The sequence below is a fragment of the Lampetra fluviatilis genome, chromosome 35 (genome assembly GCF_964198595.1).
Source record: "Lampetra fluviatilis chromosome 35, kcLamFluv1.1, whole genome shotgun sequence".
In the NCBI taxonomy this organism is placed as follows: Eukaryota; Metazoa; Chordata; class Hyperoartia; order Petromyzontiformes; family Petromyzontidae; genus Lampetra; species Lampetra fluviatilis.
In genome coordinates this window covers 1,004,966-1,022,223 of record NC_136309.1, presented here as the reverse complement: position 1 = coordinate 1,022,223, position 17,258 = coordinate 1,004,966, and the positions used below count along the sequence as shown (strand labels likewise).

The following is a 17,258-nucleotide window of genomic DNA, read 5'->3' as shown; positions in this document are numbered from 1 at the left end:
TCACGTGTTCACCAGTGGGCAGTCGCCTCCGTATTCCTCTTCTGTCGCTATCACCGTGGTGACTGTTCCCGTGATCTTCGCTCGTTGATTCATCCACCCACGTTGAGGACTCGGCTCCACCAGACTGACTGCATTCCCTCGTCCATATTGTGTTGAACCACCACACTGCAGGTCAGAACACTTCTTCTGCTACATTCCTAGACAAGCTCGACCTTGCAATTCCCTCCTGCCATCACTTTCCAAAAGTACTCATCACCTTGCCCAATTCGAGAAACGTATTCATCCCTTTATCTCTTACTCCTTCAACAAACGTTGTTTGTTGCTGCAAAGCAACTACAATTTAAAATTCAGGTGGTCAAGCCGGACAACCGCGTCAGGAGTAGCTGAGCGTATCGCCGTGACGTCGCCTTCGTATTTGTGGATCGAGGTGTTGTACGTTGTACGGTCTGTTCCAGATAACCACGGTCGCATGCTGGACCTTTGCTCAGAAACCGCGATACAAAAAAACTAAAAGCATCGAAACTGTCGTCGTTTTTTCAGGTGTACGCCCTGCTCTCGGCCACGGTGGAGGAGATGGCCGGTCTCTTTGAAGAGCTTGATGAGAACACAAACGCCGAACCTCTATCCGCGTGGAAGCCTGCAGCCCAGCAAGCGACGGTGTCGCCACGTCGTTAACGGATCATCGGCAGGGGGGCAAAGCCAACGGCGTGCGCACCCCGCCCGTGGATCTTCCCGACACGAACTCTGCCAGGACTCTGCCAGGACTCCGCCACACCACAAAGCACGAGAACGGTCATGGGGCAATTCACGGCGATTCGCTCGGCACGGTTCTTCGGCTTTTTGCAGTAATGTCATTGTCTGTCGCGGTGTTTCTCAAACTTCAGTCATCAAGAACTCCTACGGTGCACCGTCCTGTTATTACCAATCATTAGGCGAGTGTATTGTTTTCCAGCTTGATTTACATGTGAACAGAAAATATTTGATCGTCAAAAGGAAGGCTGCAGCGCAGGGTAATGGTGGACTTTGAGAAACAAGTGGCCTATAGGGAGCGGTGTGTTCCTGCTCGAATGAACAATGGAGTCGCAGTCATCTCCGTCCACGGCCTTGAGCTCGGAGTGGAAGTTCCACATCACGTCGGCAGACAACCTCTGCATTAACCACCGACCGCTGCGGAATTCATTTTAAAAGGATGATGAACAGAGTCAATGCAAGTCTGGGATTCCAGCTGGCGAGCTTCCAATTGTATAAACACCAACACCCACCGAGATGCACGCAGCACCAACCGCTATCTGGGGTTTCATGGTCAAAGTCTTTCATTGGGCAGCGATGCGCGCACACCTGCTGTGGTTACAATCGCACACGCCATGAACTTGGTGGGCAGAGTTTGATTCCCAGCCACAGATAACATCGGTGGCGGGTGACATCTGAACTTGTCCAAGCACCCCCTTCAATACACATCTTTTCATTTATCCTGGAGAAATCCGAAGAGTTATGAAGCTCTTTTCCACAGATGTCCAATGGCGAGTGTGATTGGGTATGGCCAAACAACCCAGATAACCAACACAGCATGGGGAAGCCTTCATCCTGCAGTGGATTGATGAAGGGCTGCAGATTATTTGATATGAAATCACAGGCAGTGGTGCTCACCTGGAATCCAGCACTGTGGAGGGGAGAGATGGTGTATCTCACAAATGTTGTCACTCACTTCCCGCGAGCATGGAGGTGCCAAAACCCTAGCTCGCCATGTGAACGCGGTACAGCAAAAATGTGGACCTCGCCTGTTCTATCTGTGCGGGAGAGAGTGTTGCCACTTCACTCACAAGCACAGGTGTCTGTGGGTGCTCCGGTTTCCTCGAACAGTAAATGCTCACTAATTGGCCCGTAACATCTTCATATCTTGAGAACCATAGGGCTGGAGGGGGGTGAGAATTTGGCACCGGCTCATCGCCAAGTTGCCTTGCCCACGTCTCTGTGGTTTCTCGCGCCTGTCGATTCGTTCTCGCTCTTCCAGAGCGAGCGAATAGGGCGCGGCACGTTACAAGATAAAATCATCGTTACGGGTTTCCCTCGCTTTGAGGTAGTAGACGCACGAGACAGCTGCCTGCCGAGTAGCAGTGCGCACACAGTACGCACACAATGTTGTCCCACGTGTGACCGCATAGCCGCACGAGTGAATTCAAACCGCATGATATCGCGATTTTTGGAAATAGGTTCGCCGCATACATGCGAAATCGCATGAAACAAGGGAAACCTGTATTTGCATACTGTATACAGTGCATTACTTTCAAGACGACCTGTTTGGTAGATTGATTTTAAAATGCTATCCCAATTTCTGTTTATTGGCAGTGAAGTACAAACTTTTCGATACCGTTTACACTTCCTTTTGCCAGGGACATTCGTGAATGTTCCGTGGAAAATAAGATGGCAACACAGTTTGCTTGAGAAATGTTAAAATGAGTTTATTCTAATATGTATTAATTTACATGTTCAAATGCAAAGTGTCCAATTGTGTTGGTACATATTACAAATCCTAAGAACCTACCGTTTCCATTGTATGTTCATACTTTTGGTCCACACATTTGCACTCTTTGATTTTACAGGAACGTAACATTGCTACGTGGTAAAAACGCATCATTTTTATTTTTTCAAACCTCCATTTGTGTATCAAGTATCCACATCTACCACGGTTGGTGTGGATGTGGCTTTGGGTTACTCAACAGCACTTGACAATTTTCTGGCCCAGCCGCATCAACGTAAAATTATAGTTGTTTCTCAATATCAGCATCAGCCATTGGCAGATTTAGATTTTCAATGTCACACGCAACAATGCCAACAAGAGTTATTTGTATAACACCGCTTTGGGAAGCAACGCTTTTAGATTTGTGTTCAGGGGTAACAATTCCAATCTCTGTTTTGTTAATTTCATTGCAATTTAAACCCACCCCTCGCCGAATGAAGTGGGATATTCCACAAGGCATATAGATGTTGGCTTATTGAATAGTGGGGAGGACAGTGGAACATTCCAATTTCTATTCGGGGTATGTGCTGAGCAAATGACCTCAGACCGCACAATCTTGTTTAACGAGTATTTTATTACACTGCCCATGCTAATTGGATTGGTGTTTTAGCAGGTTCATTCATCATTTGCACAGCCCAGATTAACATTCATTACGACGAATGGGCTGTCACAAGTTACACACACATTTGTTCACCCATGGTGACATTTCGGTGAACCGTGCATCTGATGCCTGAGCAAATGATCAGTCTCTGTGTTAGCAATTAACAAAAAAACTGCTCAGTAGGCATACCTCTCTATCTTTGTAGGGCTGCTTTATTGAGAAATGAAAGGCGACTCGTCTTTGCTTCGCATAATTTAATATCAATCGTGTTGTTAAATGAAGAGCGTGCGCATCAGGTTCACGCTGTGAAACTATCACTTGAGGTTCTCCCACGAAGACACCGTCTGGGTTGACATTGTTGGCTAGGCACTTAAATCCAATGTGAGTAAGAAAAAAAAACCTAGTGTATTCAGGAAGATCCTTCGATTGGAGCCAAAAAGTAGGTTCGTCCAATGCCGCCTCAGTAGTCTGCAGTGTATGACCCTGTCGCACGGCCACTGTTGATGAACTGAACATCCTTGCACAAACACCGATGAGTCGTTCAACCTGAGAAGCCTCCCTTCTTTTCACGGGCGCCGGTCCTCTGCCGGCGCTGGGTTTTTGTCGTCCTTCCCCCCTGCGCCGGTCGCTTGCTTTTCTTGGAGCTTTTGGCTCCCCTTTTCCACTTTTTGCCAGATTTGTTCTTCTTCGGATCGAGCGACGACATCAGCGAGGAGAGCCTGCGCGCAAAGGTGAGAAGATGGTGCCCGTTAAATAGAACTGATGGCGCTTTGCGTCAATCCATGGCGAGAGGAAGGCCTCGCCACGGCCGCGTCAGTCGTGAGGGCCGTTTCACCGTATAGCGCCACGGCAGAACAAATTGGTGAAGGGAGCCAGGTCCGGTTCAGATATCAATAGTCAATAACAACAAACAGCTCAACACCTTCGTTAATTACACTGCCTTATGAGGTGCCATATATAACGTTTTTGGAACTGGGCTTCCCTTCATAGCACATCGAGCCACTGATGTTAGCTGTGGCTGGGATTGAACCCGAGAGCCACGGGGGGTTGGCAATGCAGCGTGTGCCAACAGCTGTGCCACTGTGTTTCACCCCAGCGCATGTTTGTGACCACAAATGCACAGGCATCCACATGCATAATCAAGGGCACGCACAAAAGACAAAGATCTGGCTTGTAGCCTTCACCAGCCTAGTGCTCTTGGCATGCACTTATTGAAGGCTCAACACAATCGCATACACACACGCACAGCTATTCAACATGCGGGAGGTATTTACACAAAGCAATTGAACATTTTATAACCTGAAGTAGAAACTTGCTTGAGACATTAGTTTTTTAATGTTTGCACTGATTATTTTACATCTCTATTTAAGTTTAACACTTAGGCTTACTCTACAACACACAAGCGGTGTGCTCAAGTGGTAACTAATTGGCACGTTTTGTTTAAGTGACAAACCTTACTAACTGGCTGCATCGATTGGTGGCAGGTTTAACGACACATTAATGTGATCTAACCTAAAGAAAAGCTTTATTATTAATTTGACCGTTATACAACATAGGCTAAACAGATTAAAATATATATATAGTACATTAACAGGTATTCTTGTTATTGTACTGCCTCCTGTTACTGATCCTTCATCTCAGTTGTGCCATCCCCATTGGAACCATGGTGCAATTTACAAACATTAACGCCGAGCAGAAGGGCAGCTATTTCCATAACCATCTGTGGTGGCACAAACAGTAGCAGCTGTGCAATACATTTCCATAGATGCCTCAGAGCAGGATGCGAATATAAACGAGCCAAGAGACCTCTGGGCCTCGTACACTACCTCTTCGACGTGAGACACTGCTTCTTGTTTGGCAGTGGGATGTCTTTCGGCTCTCCACCTTCTCCCCTCGCCTCGTCCTCTCCCTCTTTCCCTTGCTGCTGCTTGTCGTCGTCGTCGTCGTCATCATCGGCCTTTGCAAACTGACGGTCAGAAAATATCTTTCAGCGTGCTTGACACAGCAGCGCTCGCTTGAACGCACCAAGCCCTGAAGAGGCTGCTTGACATTTAATACTGAAAAGCAGGATTCTGGTGCCAAGTATCAAACAATCGTTTCCACTGGTTTCCAGACCGCAGATGTACGACTGTTCATACCATAAGGCTTCGGCGCACAAGTGTCTCCTGGGTTGTAAAAAGGCACAGCATGTCCGACACACTTTAAGATGTAACCATTACAACCACTATGTGTAAGATGTGTGATAGTGCCCAAATACACTGGCATAGCCGTGGCCACCACCATGTGTGGCTGGCCTGTTCGTGGTCAAGTTCACTGCGAGTCATAACCTAAACCGTTTGTATGATGCGTGATAGTTGCCAGATACAATGACACAACCATTGTCCCCGCCATGTGCGAGATTACGTTAGGCTAGGAACACACCGAGATGTAACTATTGTCACCACTCTCACGTGCGTCCTGTGTGTGTGGCCAGGTACACGGATGTAACCGTGCTACGGATGTGTGCTAATGTCCAGGCACACTTGCACAATGCAACCGCTGTCAATACCATGTCCGAGATGTTTGTTAGTGGCCAGGTACACTCACATGTAAATACTGCCAGCATGTGTGAGCCAGGTTAGTCAGCTAGGCACACTCCAAGGTGTAACCATAACCGCTGCCGCACGCGTTCCGCCCGTACCGTGTTGGTGCCCAGTTTGAGGCCCTCTGGGTGACACAGGTCCAGGTCGCTGATGGTAGTCACCGTGACCGTGTGGTTGGGGTGGTGGTACTGAACGCTCTCCGTTTTGCTTGTCGTCACCAGGTCCAATTCGTCCAAGTCGTTCACTGATTGCAGGAGCAATGACGTGCATTCGATTAAGACGGCAAGCCGATACGCTACTTTCATTTGATGTAACGTGCCATTTGCGCCGTGCCACATCCTGGTCGTAACATTTGAATTTATTTCAAATGAATGACCAATTATTCCAAATGTACCATAGCGTATCAATGAATTAACTACAATATGTTTAATTTTGATTTAAAGCTTTCGTGACTGCAGGGATTCATATTCTTGGTTCTTTCCGTAAAGTCACGTAGAAGGGACTTTACAATATGTTTGTTAATGTAAAACAATATACATTTTATTGGCGGTTTCTGATCATTTTAAAGAGTACTTTATGTGTGCGATACATCAGATGGTCACGAGGATGCATCCCTCACCTATGCCCTGGGCTTTCCTTCTTTCTCTCATTAGATCCATGAACTGCTGCCTCCTCTGAAATTAGCACACCGGGTACACACATCGCCACATTACATCAGGGCCTTCGGGTTTAATTGTAACCTTTGAAACACGACTGATGTAGTGATCGCAGCGTTCGAGACTTTATAGAACAAGTCCGTACACCGTGTCACATGGTTTTGACACAGTGCCACGTGCTGCGGATTTTTGGTACCTCGTCTTTAAGGCGCTTTTGCTCTTCCTTCATCTGCTGTACGAGCTCCTCTTTTGCCTTCCTCTTCCGCTCCACCTTCCGTTTGTGGAATCCTGTTAGATACGTCCTGCCCATAAAGCATCAGTAAAACGTTACATTCGTTGTTCCCGTAATTTGCTGAATGGTTGACCGAGACCAACTCAGTAGAATGTAAACAGGGCCGTCCATGGGGGGGGGGGGGGGGGCAAATCCAAATGTGGGCCCCCCAACGCCTTCAAACTAAACCGGGAGTATTAACATCTGATGACGCCGTGATGTCGAAACGCGGGGGCCCCCCCAAAGCGCGGGGTCCGGGGCAGTCGCCTCGATTCGCCGTGTCCTGGGGTACGGCTCTCCTCTGTTTGTAAGGTCCACACATTTTCTCCAAAGCAGCATAATTTCAACTTCTGTATGATAATGTATTACTTTAGCAACACAACGATGGCTTAAGAGCTTCCCCACGCCGTGAAAGTTGTTGAGTTTGACCACGTTCTCAGATCTCCCTATGAAGAGACTTTGAGTATTCTATGAAAGCAGATTTAAATTTCACATTAAACATTTCATTTTAATTCATTGTTAGCTATCCAGATCACCATTTGAATCAATATTTTACCTCGCTTCAAGTGACCGTTGCATACAACTTAAGCAAACTAAATTACCCAGTTATTTAACCAGCAAAGGCCCAAGCCTTTTCAGGAGGCACGGTGGTTAACACTCGGCAATGATACACCGCGCGCATTTGTACTTTGGTCGTAATGACTTCAATTTGTAATATAAAGCGGTACAGGTAATTGCATAACTTGGGGTTGTTTTATGCAACCAGTAGCCTGCGATGACCTGTTGCAGCTCAGGGTTCTGAGTCGACATCCGGTCTGGATGCACAGAACTACAGTGTACCGCAACGGGAAATGTCCCCCTGGCCATTTCAAGTAGGAATTTAACAGATACATTGTATATATATCAACCCGTTCCACGCCTTTAAATCGGCGTTAATAATCTCGCCCGGGTTCAATCAAGGAGCTGTGGACTTGTAATGTTGGCCGCGCAGGACTGTACTGTATCGCATTGCCGGGGCAAGTGCGCGCTTACTCATCGCCCACTTACGTTCGCTCTTCATCGTTGAACGTCAGGTACAGCTTCGTCTGCCTATTTCGAGGCGCTTTGCTTTTCGGCTTGCCCATTCTACAGCCCAGCCCAGCACACAGCCCAGCACCGTGTAGTCACGCGCAGTCTCGCCGCCCCAGTGAACACCACCACGTGCCACGCACGTGGCCGCGCCGACTTCCGGGTCAAATGTGACCCCAGAACAATAAAATTTAAACAAAATTCAGTTTTTTTTTTTACAAACGGGGCCCTGGACGCGCGCTCTTTTACGCTGCCGCAACCATCGCATGCGATCGTGCCGCGCGATTAAATGTAAAACTAAAAGCGAGTTAATGGCTGTATCGTTGTTATTGTTTACGATGTACTTCCGGGGACACTGACCGGTCCAGCAAGCCGAGCCCTGCTGAGTGGAAGCGCGGTTTGCTCTGAGTCCCAACTCCTCTCTCTCCATCTCTCCTCTGTCAACTCTCTCGATCGTCTTTCTCGTATCATCATCATCGTCATCATCATCGCTCGTGCGACGTTTAAGTTGCCCATACTCGTGTGTGTACCCGCGCCATCGTGCGGCCTGTGCTGTGTGTCGGAGTGAGTGCACGTGGACACTTGGGGCCGCCTCTCGCTCCGTGTCTCGAGAACTCTAAAACCTCGGCTGCTGCTGCTGTTGTTGTTGTCGCCTCGTGCCGTCTCTGTTCCGTGTTGTGCCCGACGTGCACCACGCACTCGAGGACACGCTAACGCCACTTGCCGCGAAAGTCGAAGTGCACCTAGCCTGGCACCCGCCACTTAAGTGGCGAACGGCGGTTGTTGCTGTTGAATCCGATCCGGGATTGATGAGAAACTCTCTTCGTCGCTTAGAGCTCCTGTGTTGTAACGTGTTGTGATTTGGTTGGGGTAGTCGCTGTTGATGTTTGTAAGAGTGTGACCCACTTGAGTCGTGATCTTCGTCTTGTCGCTGTATAACCACGGTGGCGAGAATGTCTGTCACTGTCTGTTGAGGGCGACAGACTGGAGATCAGTGTTGGTAGCCAGTCTGTGCATACAGCACTTGGACACATTGTACACGTACTCGACATTCAGTACACAGCACCCATACACATACACACAGCACCATACACATACACACAGCACCTACACACACAGCACCAACACAGACACACCGGCTGTTGTGAATATCCCGTAGTAGCCTGGCGTCACATTAATAGCACAGGGGGCATAGACGTCACTACTGTGGGTGGTGTGCGTGTTAGGTGGGTCGGTGGTGTGTGGGTGGTGTGTGTGGGGTCGGTGTGTGGGGTGGGTGGTGTGTGTGTGGGTTGTGTGGGGTGGGTGGTGTGGGGTGGGTGGTGTGTGTGGGTGGTGTGGGTTGTGTGTGTGGGGTGGGTGGTGTGTGGGGTCGGTGTGTGTGGGTGGGGTGGGTGGTGTAGGTGGTGTGGGGTGGGTTGTGTGTGTGGGTTGTGTGTGTGGGGTGGGTGGTGTGTGTGGGTGGTGTGTGTGGGGTGGGTAGTGTGTGGGGTGGTGTGTGGGTTGTGGGTGGTGTGGGGTGGGTTGTCAGTGTGTGGGGTGGGTGGTGTGTGTGGGGTTGTCAGTGGGGGGGGGGGGTAATTCCTGCAGCCACGACCATGGCCACGGCGGCAGTGGCGGCCGCAGTGGTGTCCCACATCAACCCGCGCCAGGACTTCCCGGCGTGGCTGGCCGCTCACGGCGTGAGCCTCAGCGTGGCCGAGGCCGTGGACCGGGAGCTGGGCATCGGCGACTACGAGGCCTTCCTGGCGTGCGCCGAGCAGCCCCACGTCAGGGCCGAGATGTTCGCCGCCGCCAGGGAGCGGCTGCCCTTCGCCTTCTACGCCGTGCTGCGCCGCCTCACCGAGGCCTCGTCCCCCAAGGGCCACGACGGGGCCGGTGGCGGCCTCCAGGCCGCCGGCAACACGGCGGCGTTCCAGCCGTTCCTGAGCGGCCTCCTGGACGCCATCGTCCTCATGCTCAACAGCCTGAGCCAGGAGCTGCTCCACTCGGCCGAGAGGTTCAGCTGCCTGGAGCCCGCCCTCTACCCCGTGGTGTCGCTGGACGATGGAGTGGCGAGCCACCTCGCCTCGGATGTGGGTGAGTCTGACCAGCCCCCCCAACCTCTCCCCTGTTCGGTTGCATAAAATATCGTGAGCGATGTTTCCCCCACCCCATTCCCCCCCCCCATCCCCTCCATCTGTTTGCAATGTGAATCGCTGTGATCTAAGGGGACGAGATTTACTTTTATGGGGAGATTATGCAACTTGCCACTGGAAACCGGGACTCTAAGATTGCGTGGGTCAAGAGGTCACGAGAAGAGTTACCACCTTTCCCAAAGGCACAAACCCGGATTTATTTCTCAGCTGAGGTCTGTGACTCCTGTTGCAACATACAGTCATAAAGTTCAACACAATAACGGTACCAGATCTCGGAACGAATCCAATCCCGCCACATGACCACACACATGCCAATTCCTGGACTGTTCAGGTCCAACCTGGGCACGTGGCAACTCTCGTCAGGAGTGGTGCCCTCCCCCCCGCCCCGTGACACACAAGAATGAGACGGTGGTCGACTGTCATCCTCCTTGGTTGCCTTCAGCCGGTGGTGGAAAAGCCACGTGCCATCATCTTTCATGAACATCATCTTCGTTACCTTTATATGCGGTTTCACACAGTCCAGGACTTGTCCAGAAGTGCGGTGTGACAACAATGTCTGGGTGTGAGAGGAGACCAGGAATCATAGAAGTACATCTTCACGTCAAAAATATACATGAGCCCATACACAACACACATTTCGATAATAGACTTCACTACCCCGTACGGTGTGGGAAGGCCCTCATCCAGCAGTGGATTGACATAGGGCTGTACATGTGCGGGCGCCGTGGTGGTGAGGTGCTAACTACCTTGCTTGGTATGCAGGAGGTTCGATCCTGACGCCTGTGTATTTGGAGTTTGCATGGTCTCCCCATGGTCGTGTGGATTTCTCTCCGGGTCCTCTAGTTTTTCTCTCTGGCATTATGATGCCTGCATGGGTGCCACGGTGGCGAGATGTTAACTACCTCGTCTGGTATACAGGAGGTCGTGGGTTCGATCCCGACCCGACGCCTGCTGTTGTATATTTGGAGTTTGTGCGTCTCTCTCCCTGTGGTTGCTTGGATTTTCAATGGGTCTTCTCTGCACATTTAGAAACATGCGTTTCGAGTATTTGGCTGCTATAAATTTCCACATGATAAGCCACTTAATTTGGCTTATCTGGTGGCTTCCGATAAAGAGCTATAGCCCAGTGGGCCTTACCTGGTAAAGTACAAATAGTTTATAAAAAATAGTTTATATAATCGTCATGAAGTGCAAACTCACCACTGTTGTGAATGTTTTTTCCACATGCGTGCTCACAGCAGAAGTGGTGGGAGATGTGTCTGGGAGTGAAGTAAATCACCGGTCACCCGACCCGCATTCAGACATTCAGCAAGAGCACAGCCTGCACCATGCGTGGGCAACCAATGGAGACAAAGTTGAGAGGCTCTTTCAGAATAACGTGGAAGGTAATGCAGCTGCACTCCTCATGGATAGTTACATAAATACACAACTGCTTGTGTCCACGTGAAAGTTGTCGTGTTTTATTACATTGTAGGATTGTGCGAGATGGCGACGGTTTGGGGAGGCCCTTTATCCAGCAGTAGAGTGACCAAGGGGTCTAGATATATCATTACTATTATTCGTTAATGCATGTAAATTGGTATAACTTTTTTTGGGGAATTCCCGACAATCATGCCTTTGTGTCACATTACGTTGTTAGTACTGTGTAGGGCTTTGTTGTATAGCTCTGCGATTTGTGTTCAGGTTTGTACCGTATGTTCAGCATGATGATGTTCGACGTTTCGCTCTATACACTGGGAGTTCCCATCGCAGACAACTACAAAAAGTAATTAATTTAAGAGCGGTGTTTTTAATTCTCCATGTGTGTAACTCACAGCTATTGTGGCCGGCTCTTCTTTCTAGAGAAGGCAGACTTGCCTCAAGTTGGGGATTGCTGGAGCGCCATCGAGGAGTCCCCTTGTGAAGTGGAGGAGACTGATGTGAACGTGACGTGGAGAGAGGTCAAAGCGGAAAGGGATGACGTTGTCAGAGGTATCTTACGTGCCAACGTAACTCGAGAGATGAACCCTACCCTCTCGGCGGTCCACAGGGAAGCTGCTTGGGTTGCCAGTAACTTGCCAGGCGTGGAACAATTGATTAGTCGAAGAAAATCAATTCTTACACTCAGAGTGATGCATTGGATCATGCGTGTAAAAATGTATTCTTTACATTGCACGTAGATTATATTTTGATGTTTCTTTTAGGCTAAGAAGCGAATGAAACTGTCCATGTGAGATAAATGAGAAACAATACAAATGCAACAGAAAAAAACAAGACTGAGGATGCGATTCTCAAATTGAATTTAGAACCCTGAATCATTATAACTAGCGAGATGGGGAATTATTAACAACATGTCGTGGATTGTTGGCCAGAAGTGGTAATTTTATTGGGTTTTTAAGGACAATTATAGACTACATCTATAGTTGAGAAACGTTGCAGATTAATGGACAAACCACTGTGTGTGCAGGCTGTAAGGGCGGTCATCTGAACGAGAGAGCAAGTGGATGGTGTGTTGTTGACAAAGCCGAATTGTCCAGAGCCGATGAGATCAGCACAAGCCAGATAATTTTACTTGCAGGAGTGGTTGTAAATCAATGCTTTGATTAAGAGTTTTGTCAGCTGTTATATATGGAGAAGCTTGAAAAAGGTAATGGCCTAGATTCATTATCAACACCTCAGTGATGAAGGTTACAGGTGAGATGACAGTGATGGAAGTAGTTTATTCACAGGCTAATGCAAATACACGTGTTCATATTGTAGCTACAGTTTCTTATTTAATCTGTCACTTAAATGCAAAAAAGTATTTAAAAATACATTTGGAATATGTCACGTGATAATATTTTTTATTGAGTCAAATTTCGTGATAAAAATGCAGACAATCATGGTGAGGGCCACATGTTTTGGGTAATGATTCAATTCCAGAGTTGGTCAAATCTGGTAATCCTTTTATTATCTGAAGGTTCCAGGTCTCCCTTGCAAAAGCTATTGGATCTCAACTGGTTCTAAGAAAGGCTACCTGCCTGCCTGCTAACATAGCCACATACCTCCTGCACATGAGCTGATTTCAATGCTCCAGCTCTGTTGGGTGTACTTTCGGCCGTGTCCCCTCCTTGGGCTACTACTTTGTTGTCAGCTTCGATCATCAACCGTCCTCCCTCCTACCGTCTTGTCCTGTCCAAGCCGACTTGACAGCATATATTGTAATCCATATGTTCCTCTTGATGTCCCTCAGTATAATTCTAATCATGCACCTCTCCATGCTGCTTTGCACACCTTTCAACTTATGTTTACATTTCTTCGTGAATGTGCACATTTCTCATGCTTACTATAATTAAATATACACCTCCGATGATGTATCTTCGCTCAGACGGAGAAACAGAGGCGACGGACGAGGAGTGTTTCTCTGTCATCACGAGAACCACCAACCAAAGCGCTCCAACCAAACTCGGCTACAACGGCGAGCTGCACTGCGTCGACCACCCACACAGGGAAGACGCCGCCTACTATCCCTACAGGCGCGACACCGCCACCGCTGCCGAGTCGTACGACGGCCAGCAGGTCTGGCAGCTGCACCAGCAGCGACTGCTGGCGCCGCCGCTTGATGGACACCGATGCGATTCCTCCGAGCCAGGCGATGGCATGGAGAACGCGGCGCCGTCTGGGGAGCGGCGGCCGGACAACAGCGGCGGCGGCAGCAGCGCCGGGCGCAGGGACAGCCCGCACTCGTCCACCAAGCCTTTCGGCTGCCGCGAGTGCGGCGCTCGCTTCGCCACCAAGTACAACCTGCGGGTGCACGAGAGGCGGCACACGGGCGAGCGGCCGTTCGCGTGCGAGGTGTGCGGGCGGCGCTTCTCTCGCTCCTACTGCCTGGGCCGGCACAAGCGCTGCCACGTGCTGCGGCCCCTGGAGCGCGTCGCGGCTACCGCCGCCACGCAGCCACTGCGTTCGCTTCCCTAGCGTTGGGCTGGCGTCGCGACTAGTTGTGAGCAGCGTGAAGATGGCGGTTCCTGCAGGCCTGAGGGAGAACGTTGATTTGCGTGTGGCCAGAAGCAGCGCCACGGAAAAAAACGAATTATGCACATTATTCAAATGGAACGTCGAGCGGTGTGTTTTATTTATTGTCATAATTCTTGGAGATGGGTGGAAGTGGCACTAACATTTTGAACATTTTTGAAAAAGATTTCTGTGTTTAAAAGAAAACCCCCAGCCTGTTGTAGTGACAGGTAGGAATGGAATTTCATGCTTGTGCTGTATAAAACTGGGTGATTTCAAAGTGCGAACCATTGTCAGTGTAAGTGCTGTTCGTACAGCGAGCGTTTATTTAAACGAGTTTGATTGGCAGTTGGGGTGTGACATGGTCATGATGTGTAGGCGTCATCTGGTAATGTCGCCCACTCAACCTTGTGAGAAAGCACAGCAGCGGAGAGAGGTGGTGGCAGGAGTTTCCTTTTCCTTGGTGTAAGGAGAGGCAGAGCCACCATTGGGGTGGCCACCAATCAAAAGGAGGAAGGTGGAGCCTGGTAAACAAAGGGGTGGGGACTATGTGGGGTAGACATTCACAGCTGAATAATAACAATCAGGAGGCAAGAGGCTTTCGGAGGCAAACCTCGGACTCTGGGTTTGTACCAGAAACGTATTGTCAAGCCAATTCGTCAAAACGTTGTAGAGAGCTACAGGAGCACATTGCATCTACCCAAGATTAGTTTATTTTCTTCAAACAAATTCATATGCATTATGGGACCTCCTTTGCCAGTACCAAAATATGAGAATAGGTTTTCCCCTTTTTTATGGCCACAAAACAGGTTTTAAGATGTTAAAACACCAAACTGAAACCTTTTACAAGGAATCATGTCTGCATTAACCCCAATACTTGTGGTCAGAATGCAAACAAAAAACATACTCTGATAATATATGCATTGTCTTTAAAACTGATTGGTCCACACCAGACAGCTTTCTTTGGAGTAGGCCTCGGCAAGGTAAGGTAATTTACCCTTTTTACCGGGTAAAAGGATAAAGGTGTCGACATGCCAAGGGGTAAGGGTAGGGTAAAGGTAGCACGGAAGAATTACTCGGTAGGGTAAAGGTAGCGTAAAGTATTACCCGGTAAACACCTTGTTTACCGCTTGCTAAAAGCTCCGTGGCGCAGACCGTGGCCGCCATTTAAAATTGGAATAATTGAGAGTATTCTATATGAATAAAGCGCTCTACCAAGCATTTACCGTTATAAACCTTGTTCATGTGTAGTAGTACCCCAGTAATTACCCTGTAATCGGGTAATTTGTATGGGGTAAGGGTAAAAGGTAGGGTAAAGGTAGGCTCGTTTTTACCTTACCTTGCCGAGGCCTATTTTGGAGCCTAGTCTCAAAAGGTGTTAGACCAGAGGACGCCAAAAGGCGTACAGCACAAAGACAATGCATATATTATCAGTGTTTTTTGTTTGCATTCTGACCACAAGTATTGTGTTTAATGTGGACATGATTCCTTGTAAAAGGTTTCAGTTGGGTGTTTTAACATCTTAACACCTGTTTTGTTGCCAGAAAAAAGGGGAAAACCTATTCTCGAATTCATATGCAACTTAATACATGTTATAGGTACAAAAGAGAATATTTAAAAATGCTTTGGAAGAATCAAGTACTTTTGATTTCTGATTGATTTATTTAAAAGCGTTCTAGTTGCATTATATAACAGCAGCATTTTGTGTGGTCAGTCGTTTTACGATGACGGTTGCTTTGTGTTGATTATTGCAGGGGTATTGTCACAGACGTAAATATTTCAATACTACACAGGATCATATTTCTCGTATAGTGGCAGTATTCTGTTTCGCAATTTGTTCTAATATTGTGAGTACAGGAAAGGAATGCTATTACTTAAGAAATTGAGTCTGCTTGCTTAGTCTTTTCTGTGTGATGTTAATACACACGATGATGTCAACATTCATTCATCAGTTCACAGAATTACAATATTTCTTGTTTTGTGCGAACATTAGTGGGGTTTTTTCGCCTAATAACAACGATCTGGAATGTTTGAAATTCATGCAACGGAATATTACAATGAAAAAAAAATCACCGTTGAGGAATGGAACACTATACATTCAACCACTATATTTTCAATAATCGGTCACTGAGGAATCATTTTAACAAATAAAAGCTGTGCATGCCCGAGTGTTTTGTGCGTGAGTGTTTATCCTCCCCTTCACACCCAAGTCTGCTGTTTCCACACCGTGATTCTGATACTTACCGCGACGTTCCTGGAATATCCTTGGCAGGGCCCATAGCATCGCGCTGGTCTTGTCCCAACATGGGCTCCCCCCATCTCCACTCAAAGACTCACATTGGTCTGAAAAGCTAGTGAATGGGTTGATACTATTTTTAGTGGTAAGGAGACTAACGTCTCTTTACATTTTGATGTACAAGCACGATGTACTTGCCCATGGTGCTTCACAACAGCACACCATGAGTTTGTACAAGATTCATTATGGAGCTTAGCGCTGCAAGCCTCTGGCGTGACGAGAGCAAATTCTTAACATCACCTCCTTGGAACCTTAAGGAGTCCTTGATGTTCTTCCATGGGACTTGGACATTCTTGGGACATTCTTACTTAGGAATCATGAGGGAGCCTTAGGTTGGTGCTATGAGTTGCTAAAGAAGGCAGTGTATTTATTTGGGTAATGTGCCTTTTTTCACCACAGTCGTACTGGTCAAGGCTCTAGAATGCATTACTGTGAATGTTACCATGGAATGTGTGTTCTCGTCACTACCCTTGCTTGCGGTAAGGCTGCCTGATGTGCTACCTGTACCGTGGAACAACCAGAATTTGTTTTAAAGATGATTTAAGGCTCAACTGTGGCGTGCCATTGAAATATGGGAATTGTGACCAATGGCCAAGACTGCGATCACAAATGCTGCATTGGCCACAGGGGCACCTGCAGGCGTGTAACATGGCTTTGTAGCGGTGATGTTCAATCAGCACCGTCATTCTTCACTAAAGCTAACGAACAATGACATGAAGTTACGTCTCACAAAGTGGGACCTGAATAAACACAAAATAAAAATCATAGCAGTCGTTTATAAAGAAGGAATAGCTACACTGAGATTGCATCAATACACGGCGAATCGTGCAAAGAGATAGACCGTCACCAATTGGATTGTAGCAATGATTGTATCAATAAATGTCGAGAATATTAACCTCGGTTCTGCTGGTGAATCACAACATCCAATGGGAATGAACGACAGGAAATGATTGAAGTACATGACACAAAAAAACATTCTCCGACACCAACAGGGTAATTGCCTGAAACGTCACCGATTTTCTGTTTATTATTTTAAGGCAGTGTTATTGAACGGTGTTTATTTCGTGTTGGCCTTCCCCGCACCTCCGATTAGCACTGTTGGCTACGTACGGTGCGAAAGAAGTTCAACATACAAACGTGTTGAGTTCATTATATT

At 48.0% G+C, this 17,258-nt stretch overlaps 3 protein-coding genes across 8 annotated transcripts in view; 2 read left to right on the top strand and 1 right to left on the bottom strand.

Annotated features, from left to right (window-relative positions):
• Positions 1–2,496, top strand: part of MYCBPAP (MYCBP associated protein) — an 82,887-nt gene extending 80,391 nt beyond the window's left edge. For 2 of the 5 annotated variants that reach the window (XM_078872626.1, XM_078872625.1), the window contains one exon: positions 541–759. In XM_078872626.1, the coding sequence (XP_078728752.1) occupies positions 541–675 (135 nt within the window). In that variant the 3' untranslated portion in view covers positions 676–759. Of the gene's footprint in view, positions 1–540 lie in introns of all 5 variants that reach the window. The other 3 variants (XM_078872623.1, XM_078872624.1, XM_078872627.1) reach the window with 3 other exon arrangements.
• Positions 2,497–2,537: 41 nt separating this feature from the next.
• On the bottom strand, positions 2,538–7,845 carry NOL12 (nucleolar protein 12). The gene is made up of 6 exons (XM_078872628.1): positions 7,676–7,845; positions 6,554–6,659; positions 6,321–6,375; positions 5,800–5,945; positions 4,946–5,085; positions 2,538–3,838 (listed from the first exon to the last, which is right to left on the bottom strand). The coding sequence occupies exons 1-6, from the start codon at positions 7,750–7,752 to the stop codon at positions 3,661–3,663; spliced, it is 702 nt and encodes a 233-aa protein (XP_078728754.1). The 5' UTR covers positions 7,753–7,845; the 3' UTR covers positions 2,538–3,660.
• A 1,440-nt stretch (positions 7,846–9,285) lies between these two features.
• LOC144944645 (uncharacterized) lies at positions 9,286–15,960 on the top strand. 2 transcript variants are annotated; one of them, XM_078872998.1, is made up of 4 exons: positions 9,286–9,775; positions 11,076–11,219; positions 11,677–11,805; positions 13,181–15,960. In XM_078872998.1, the coding sequence occupies exons 1-4, from the start codon at positions 9,295–9,297 to the stop codon at positions 13,768–13,770; spliced, it is 1,344 nt and encodes a 447-aa protein (XP_078729124.1). In that variant the 5' UTR covers positions 9,286–9,294; the 3' UTR covers positions 13,771–15,960. The 2 variants fall into 2 exon arrangements, with proteins under 2 accessions (XP_078729124.1, XP_078729123.1); XM_078872997.1 differs by having other exon boundaries at positions 11,073–11,219.
• The last annotated feature ends 1,298 nt before the right edge of the window (positions 15,961–17,258 follow it).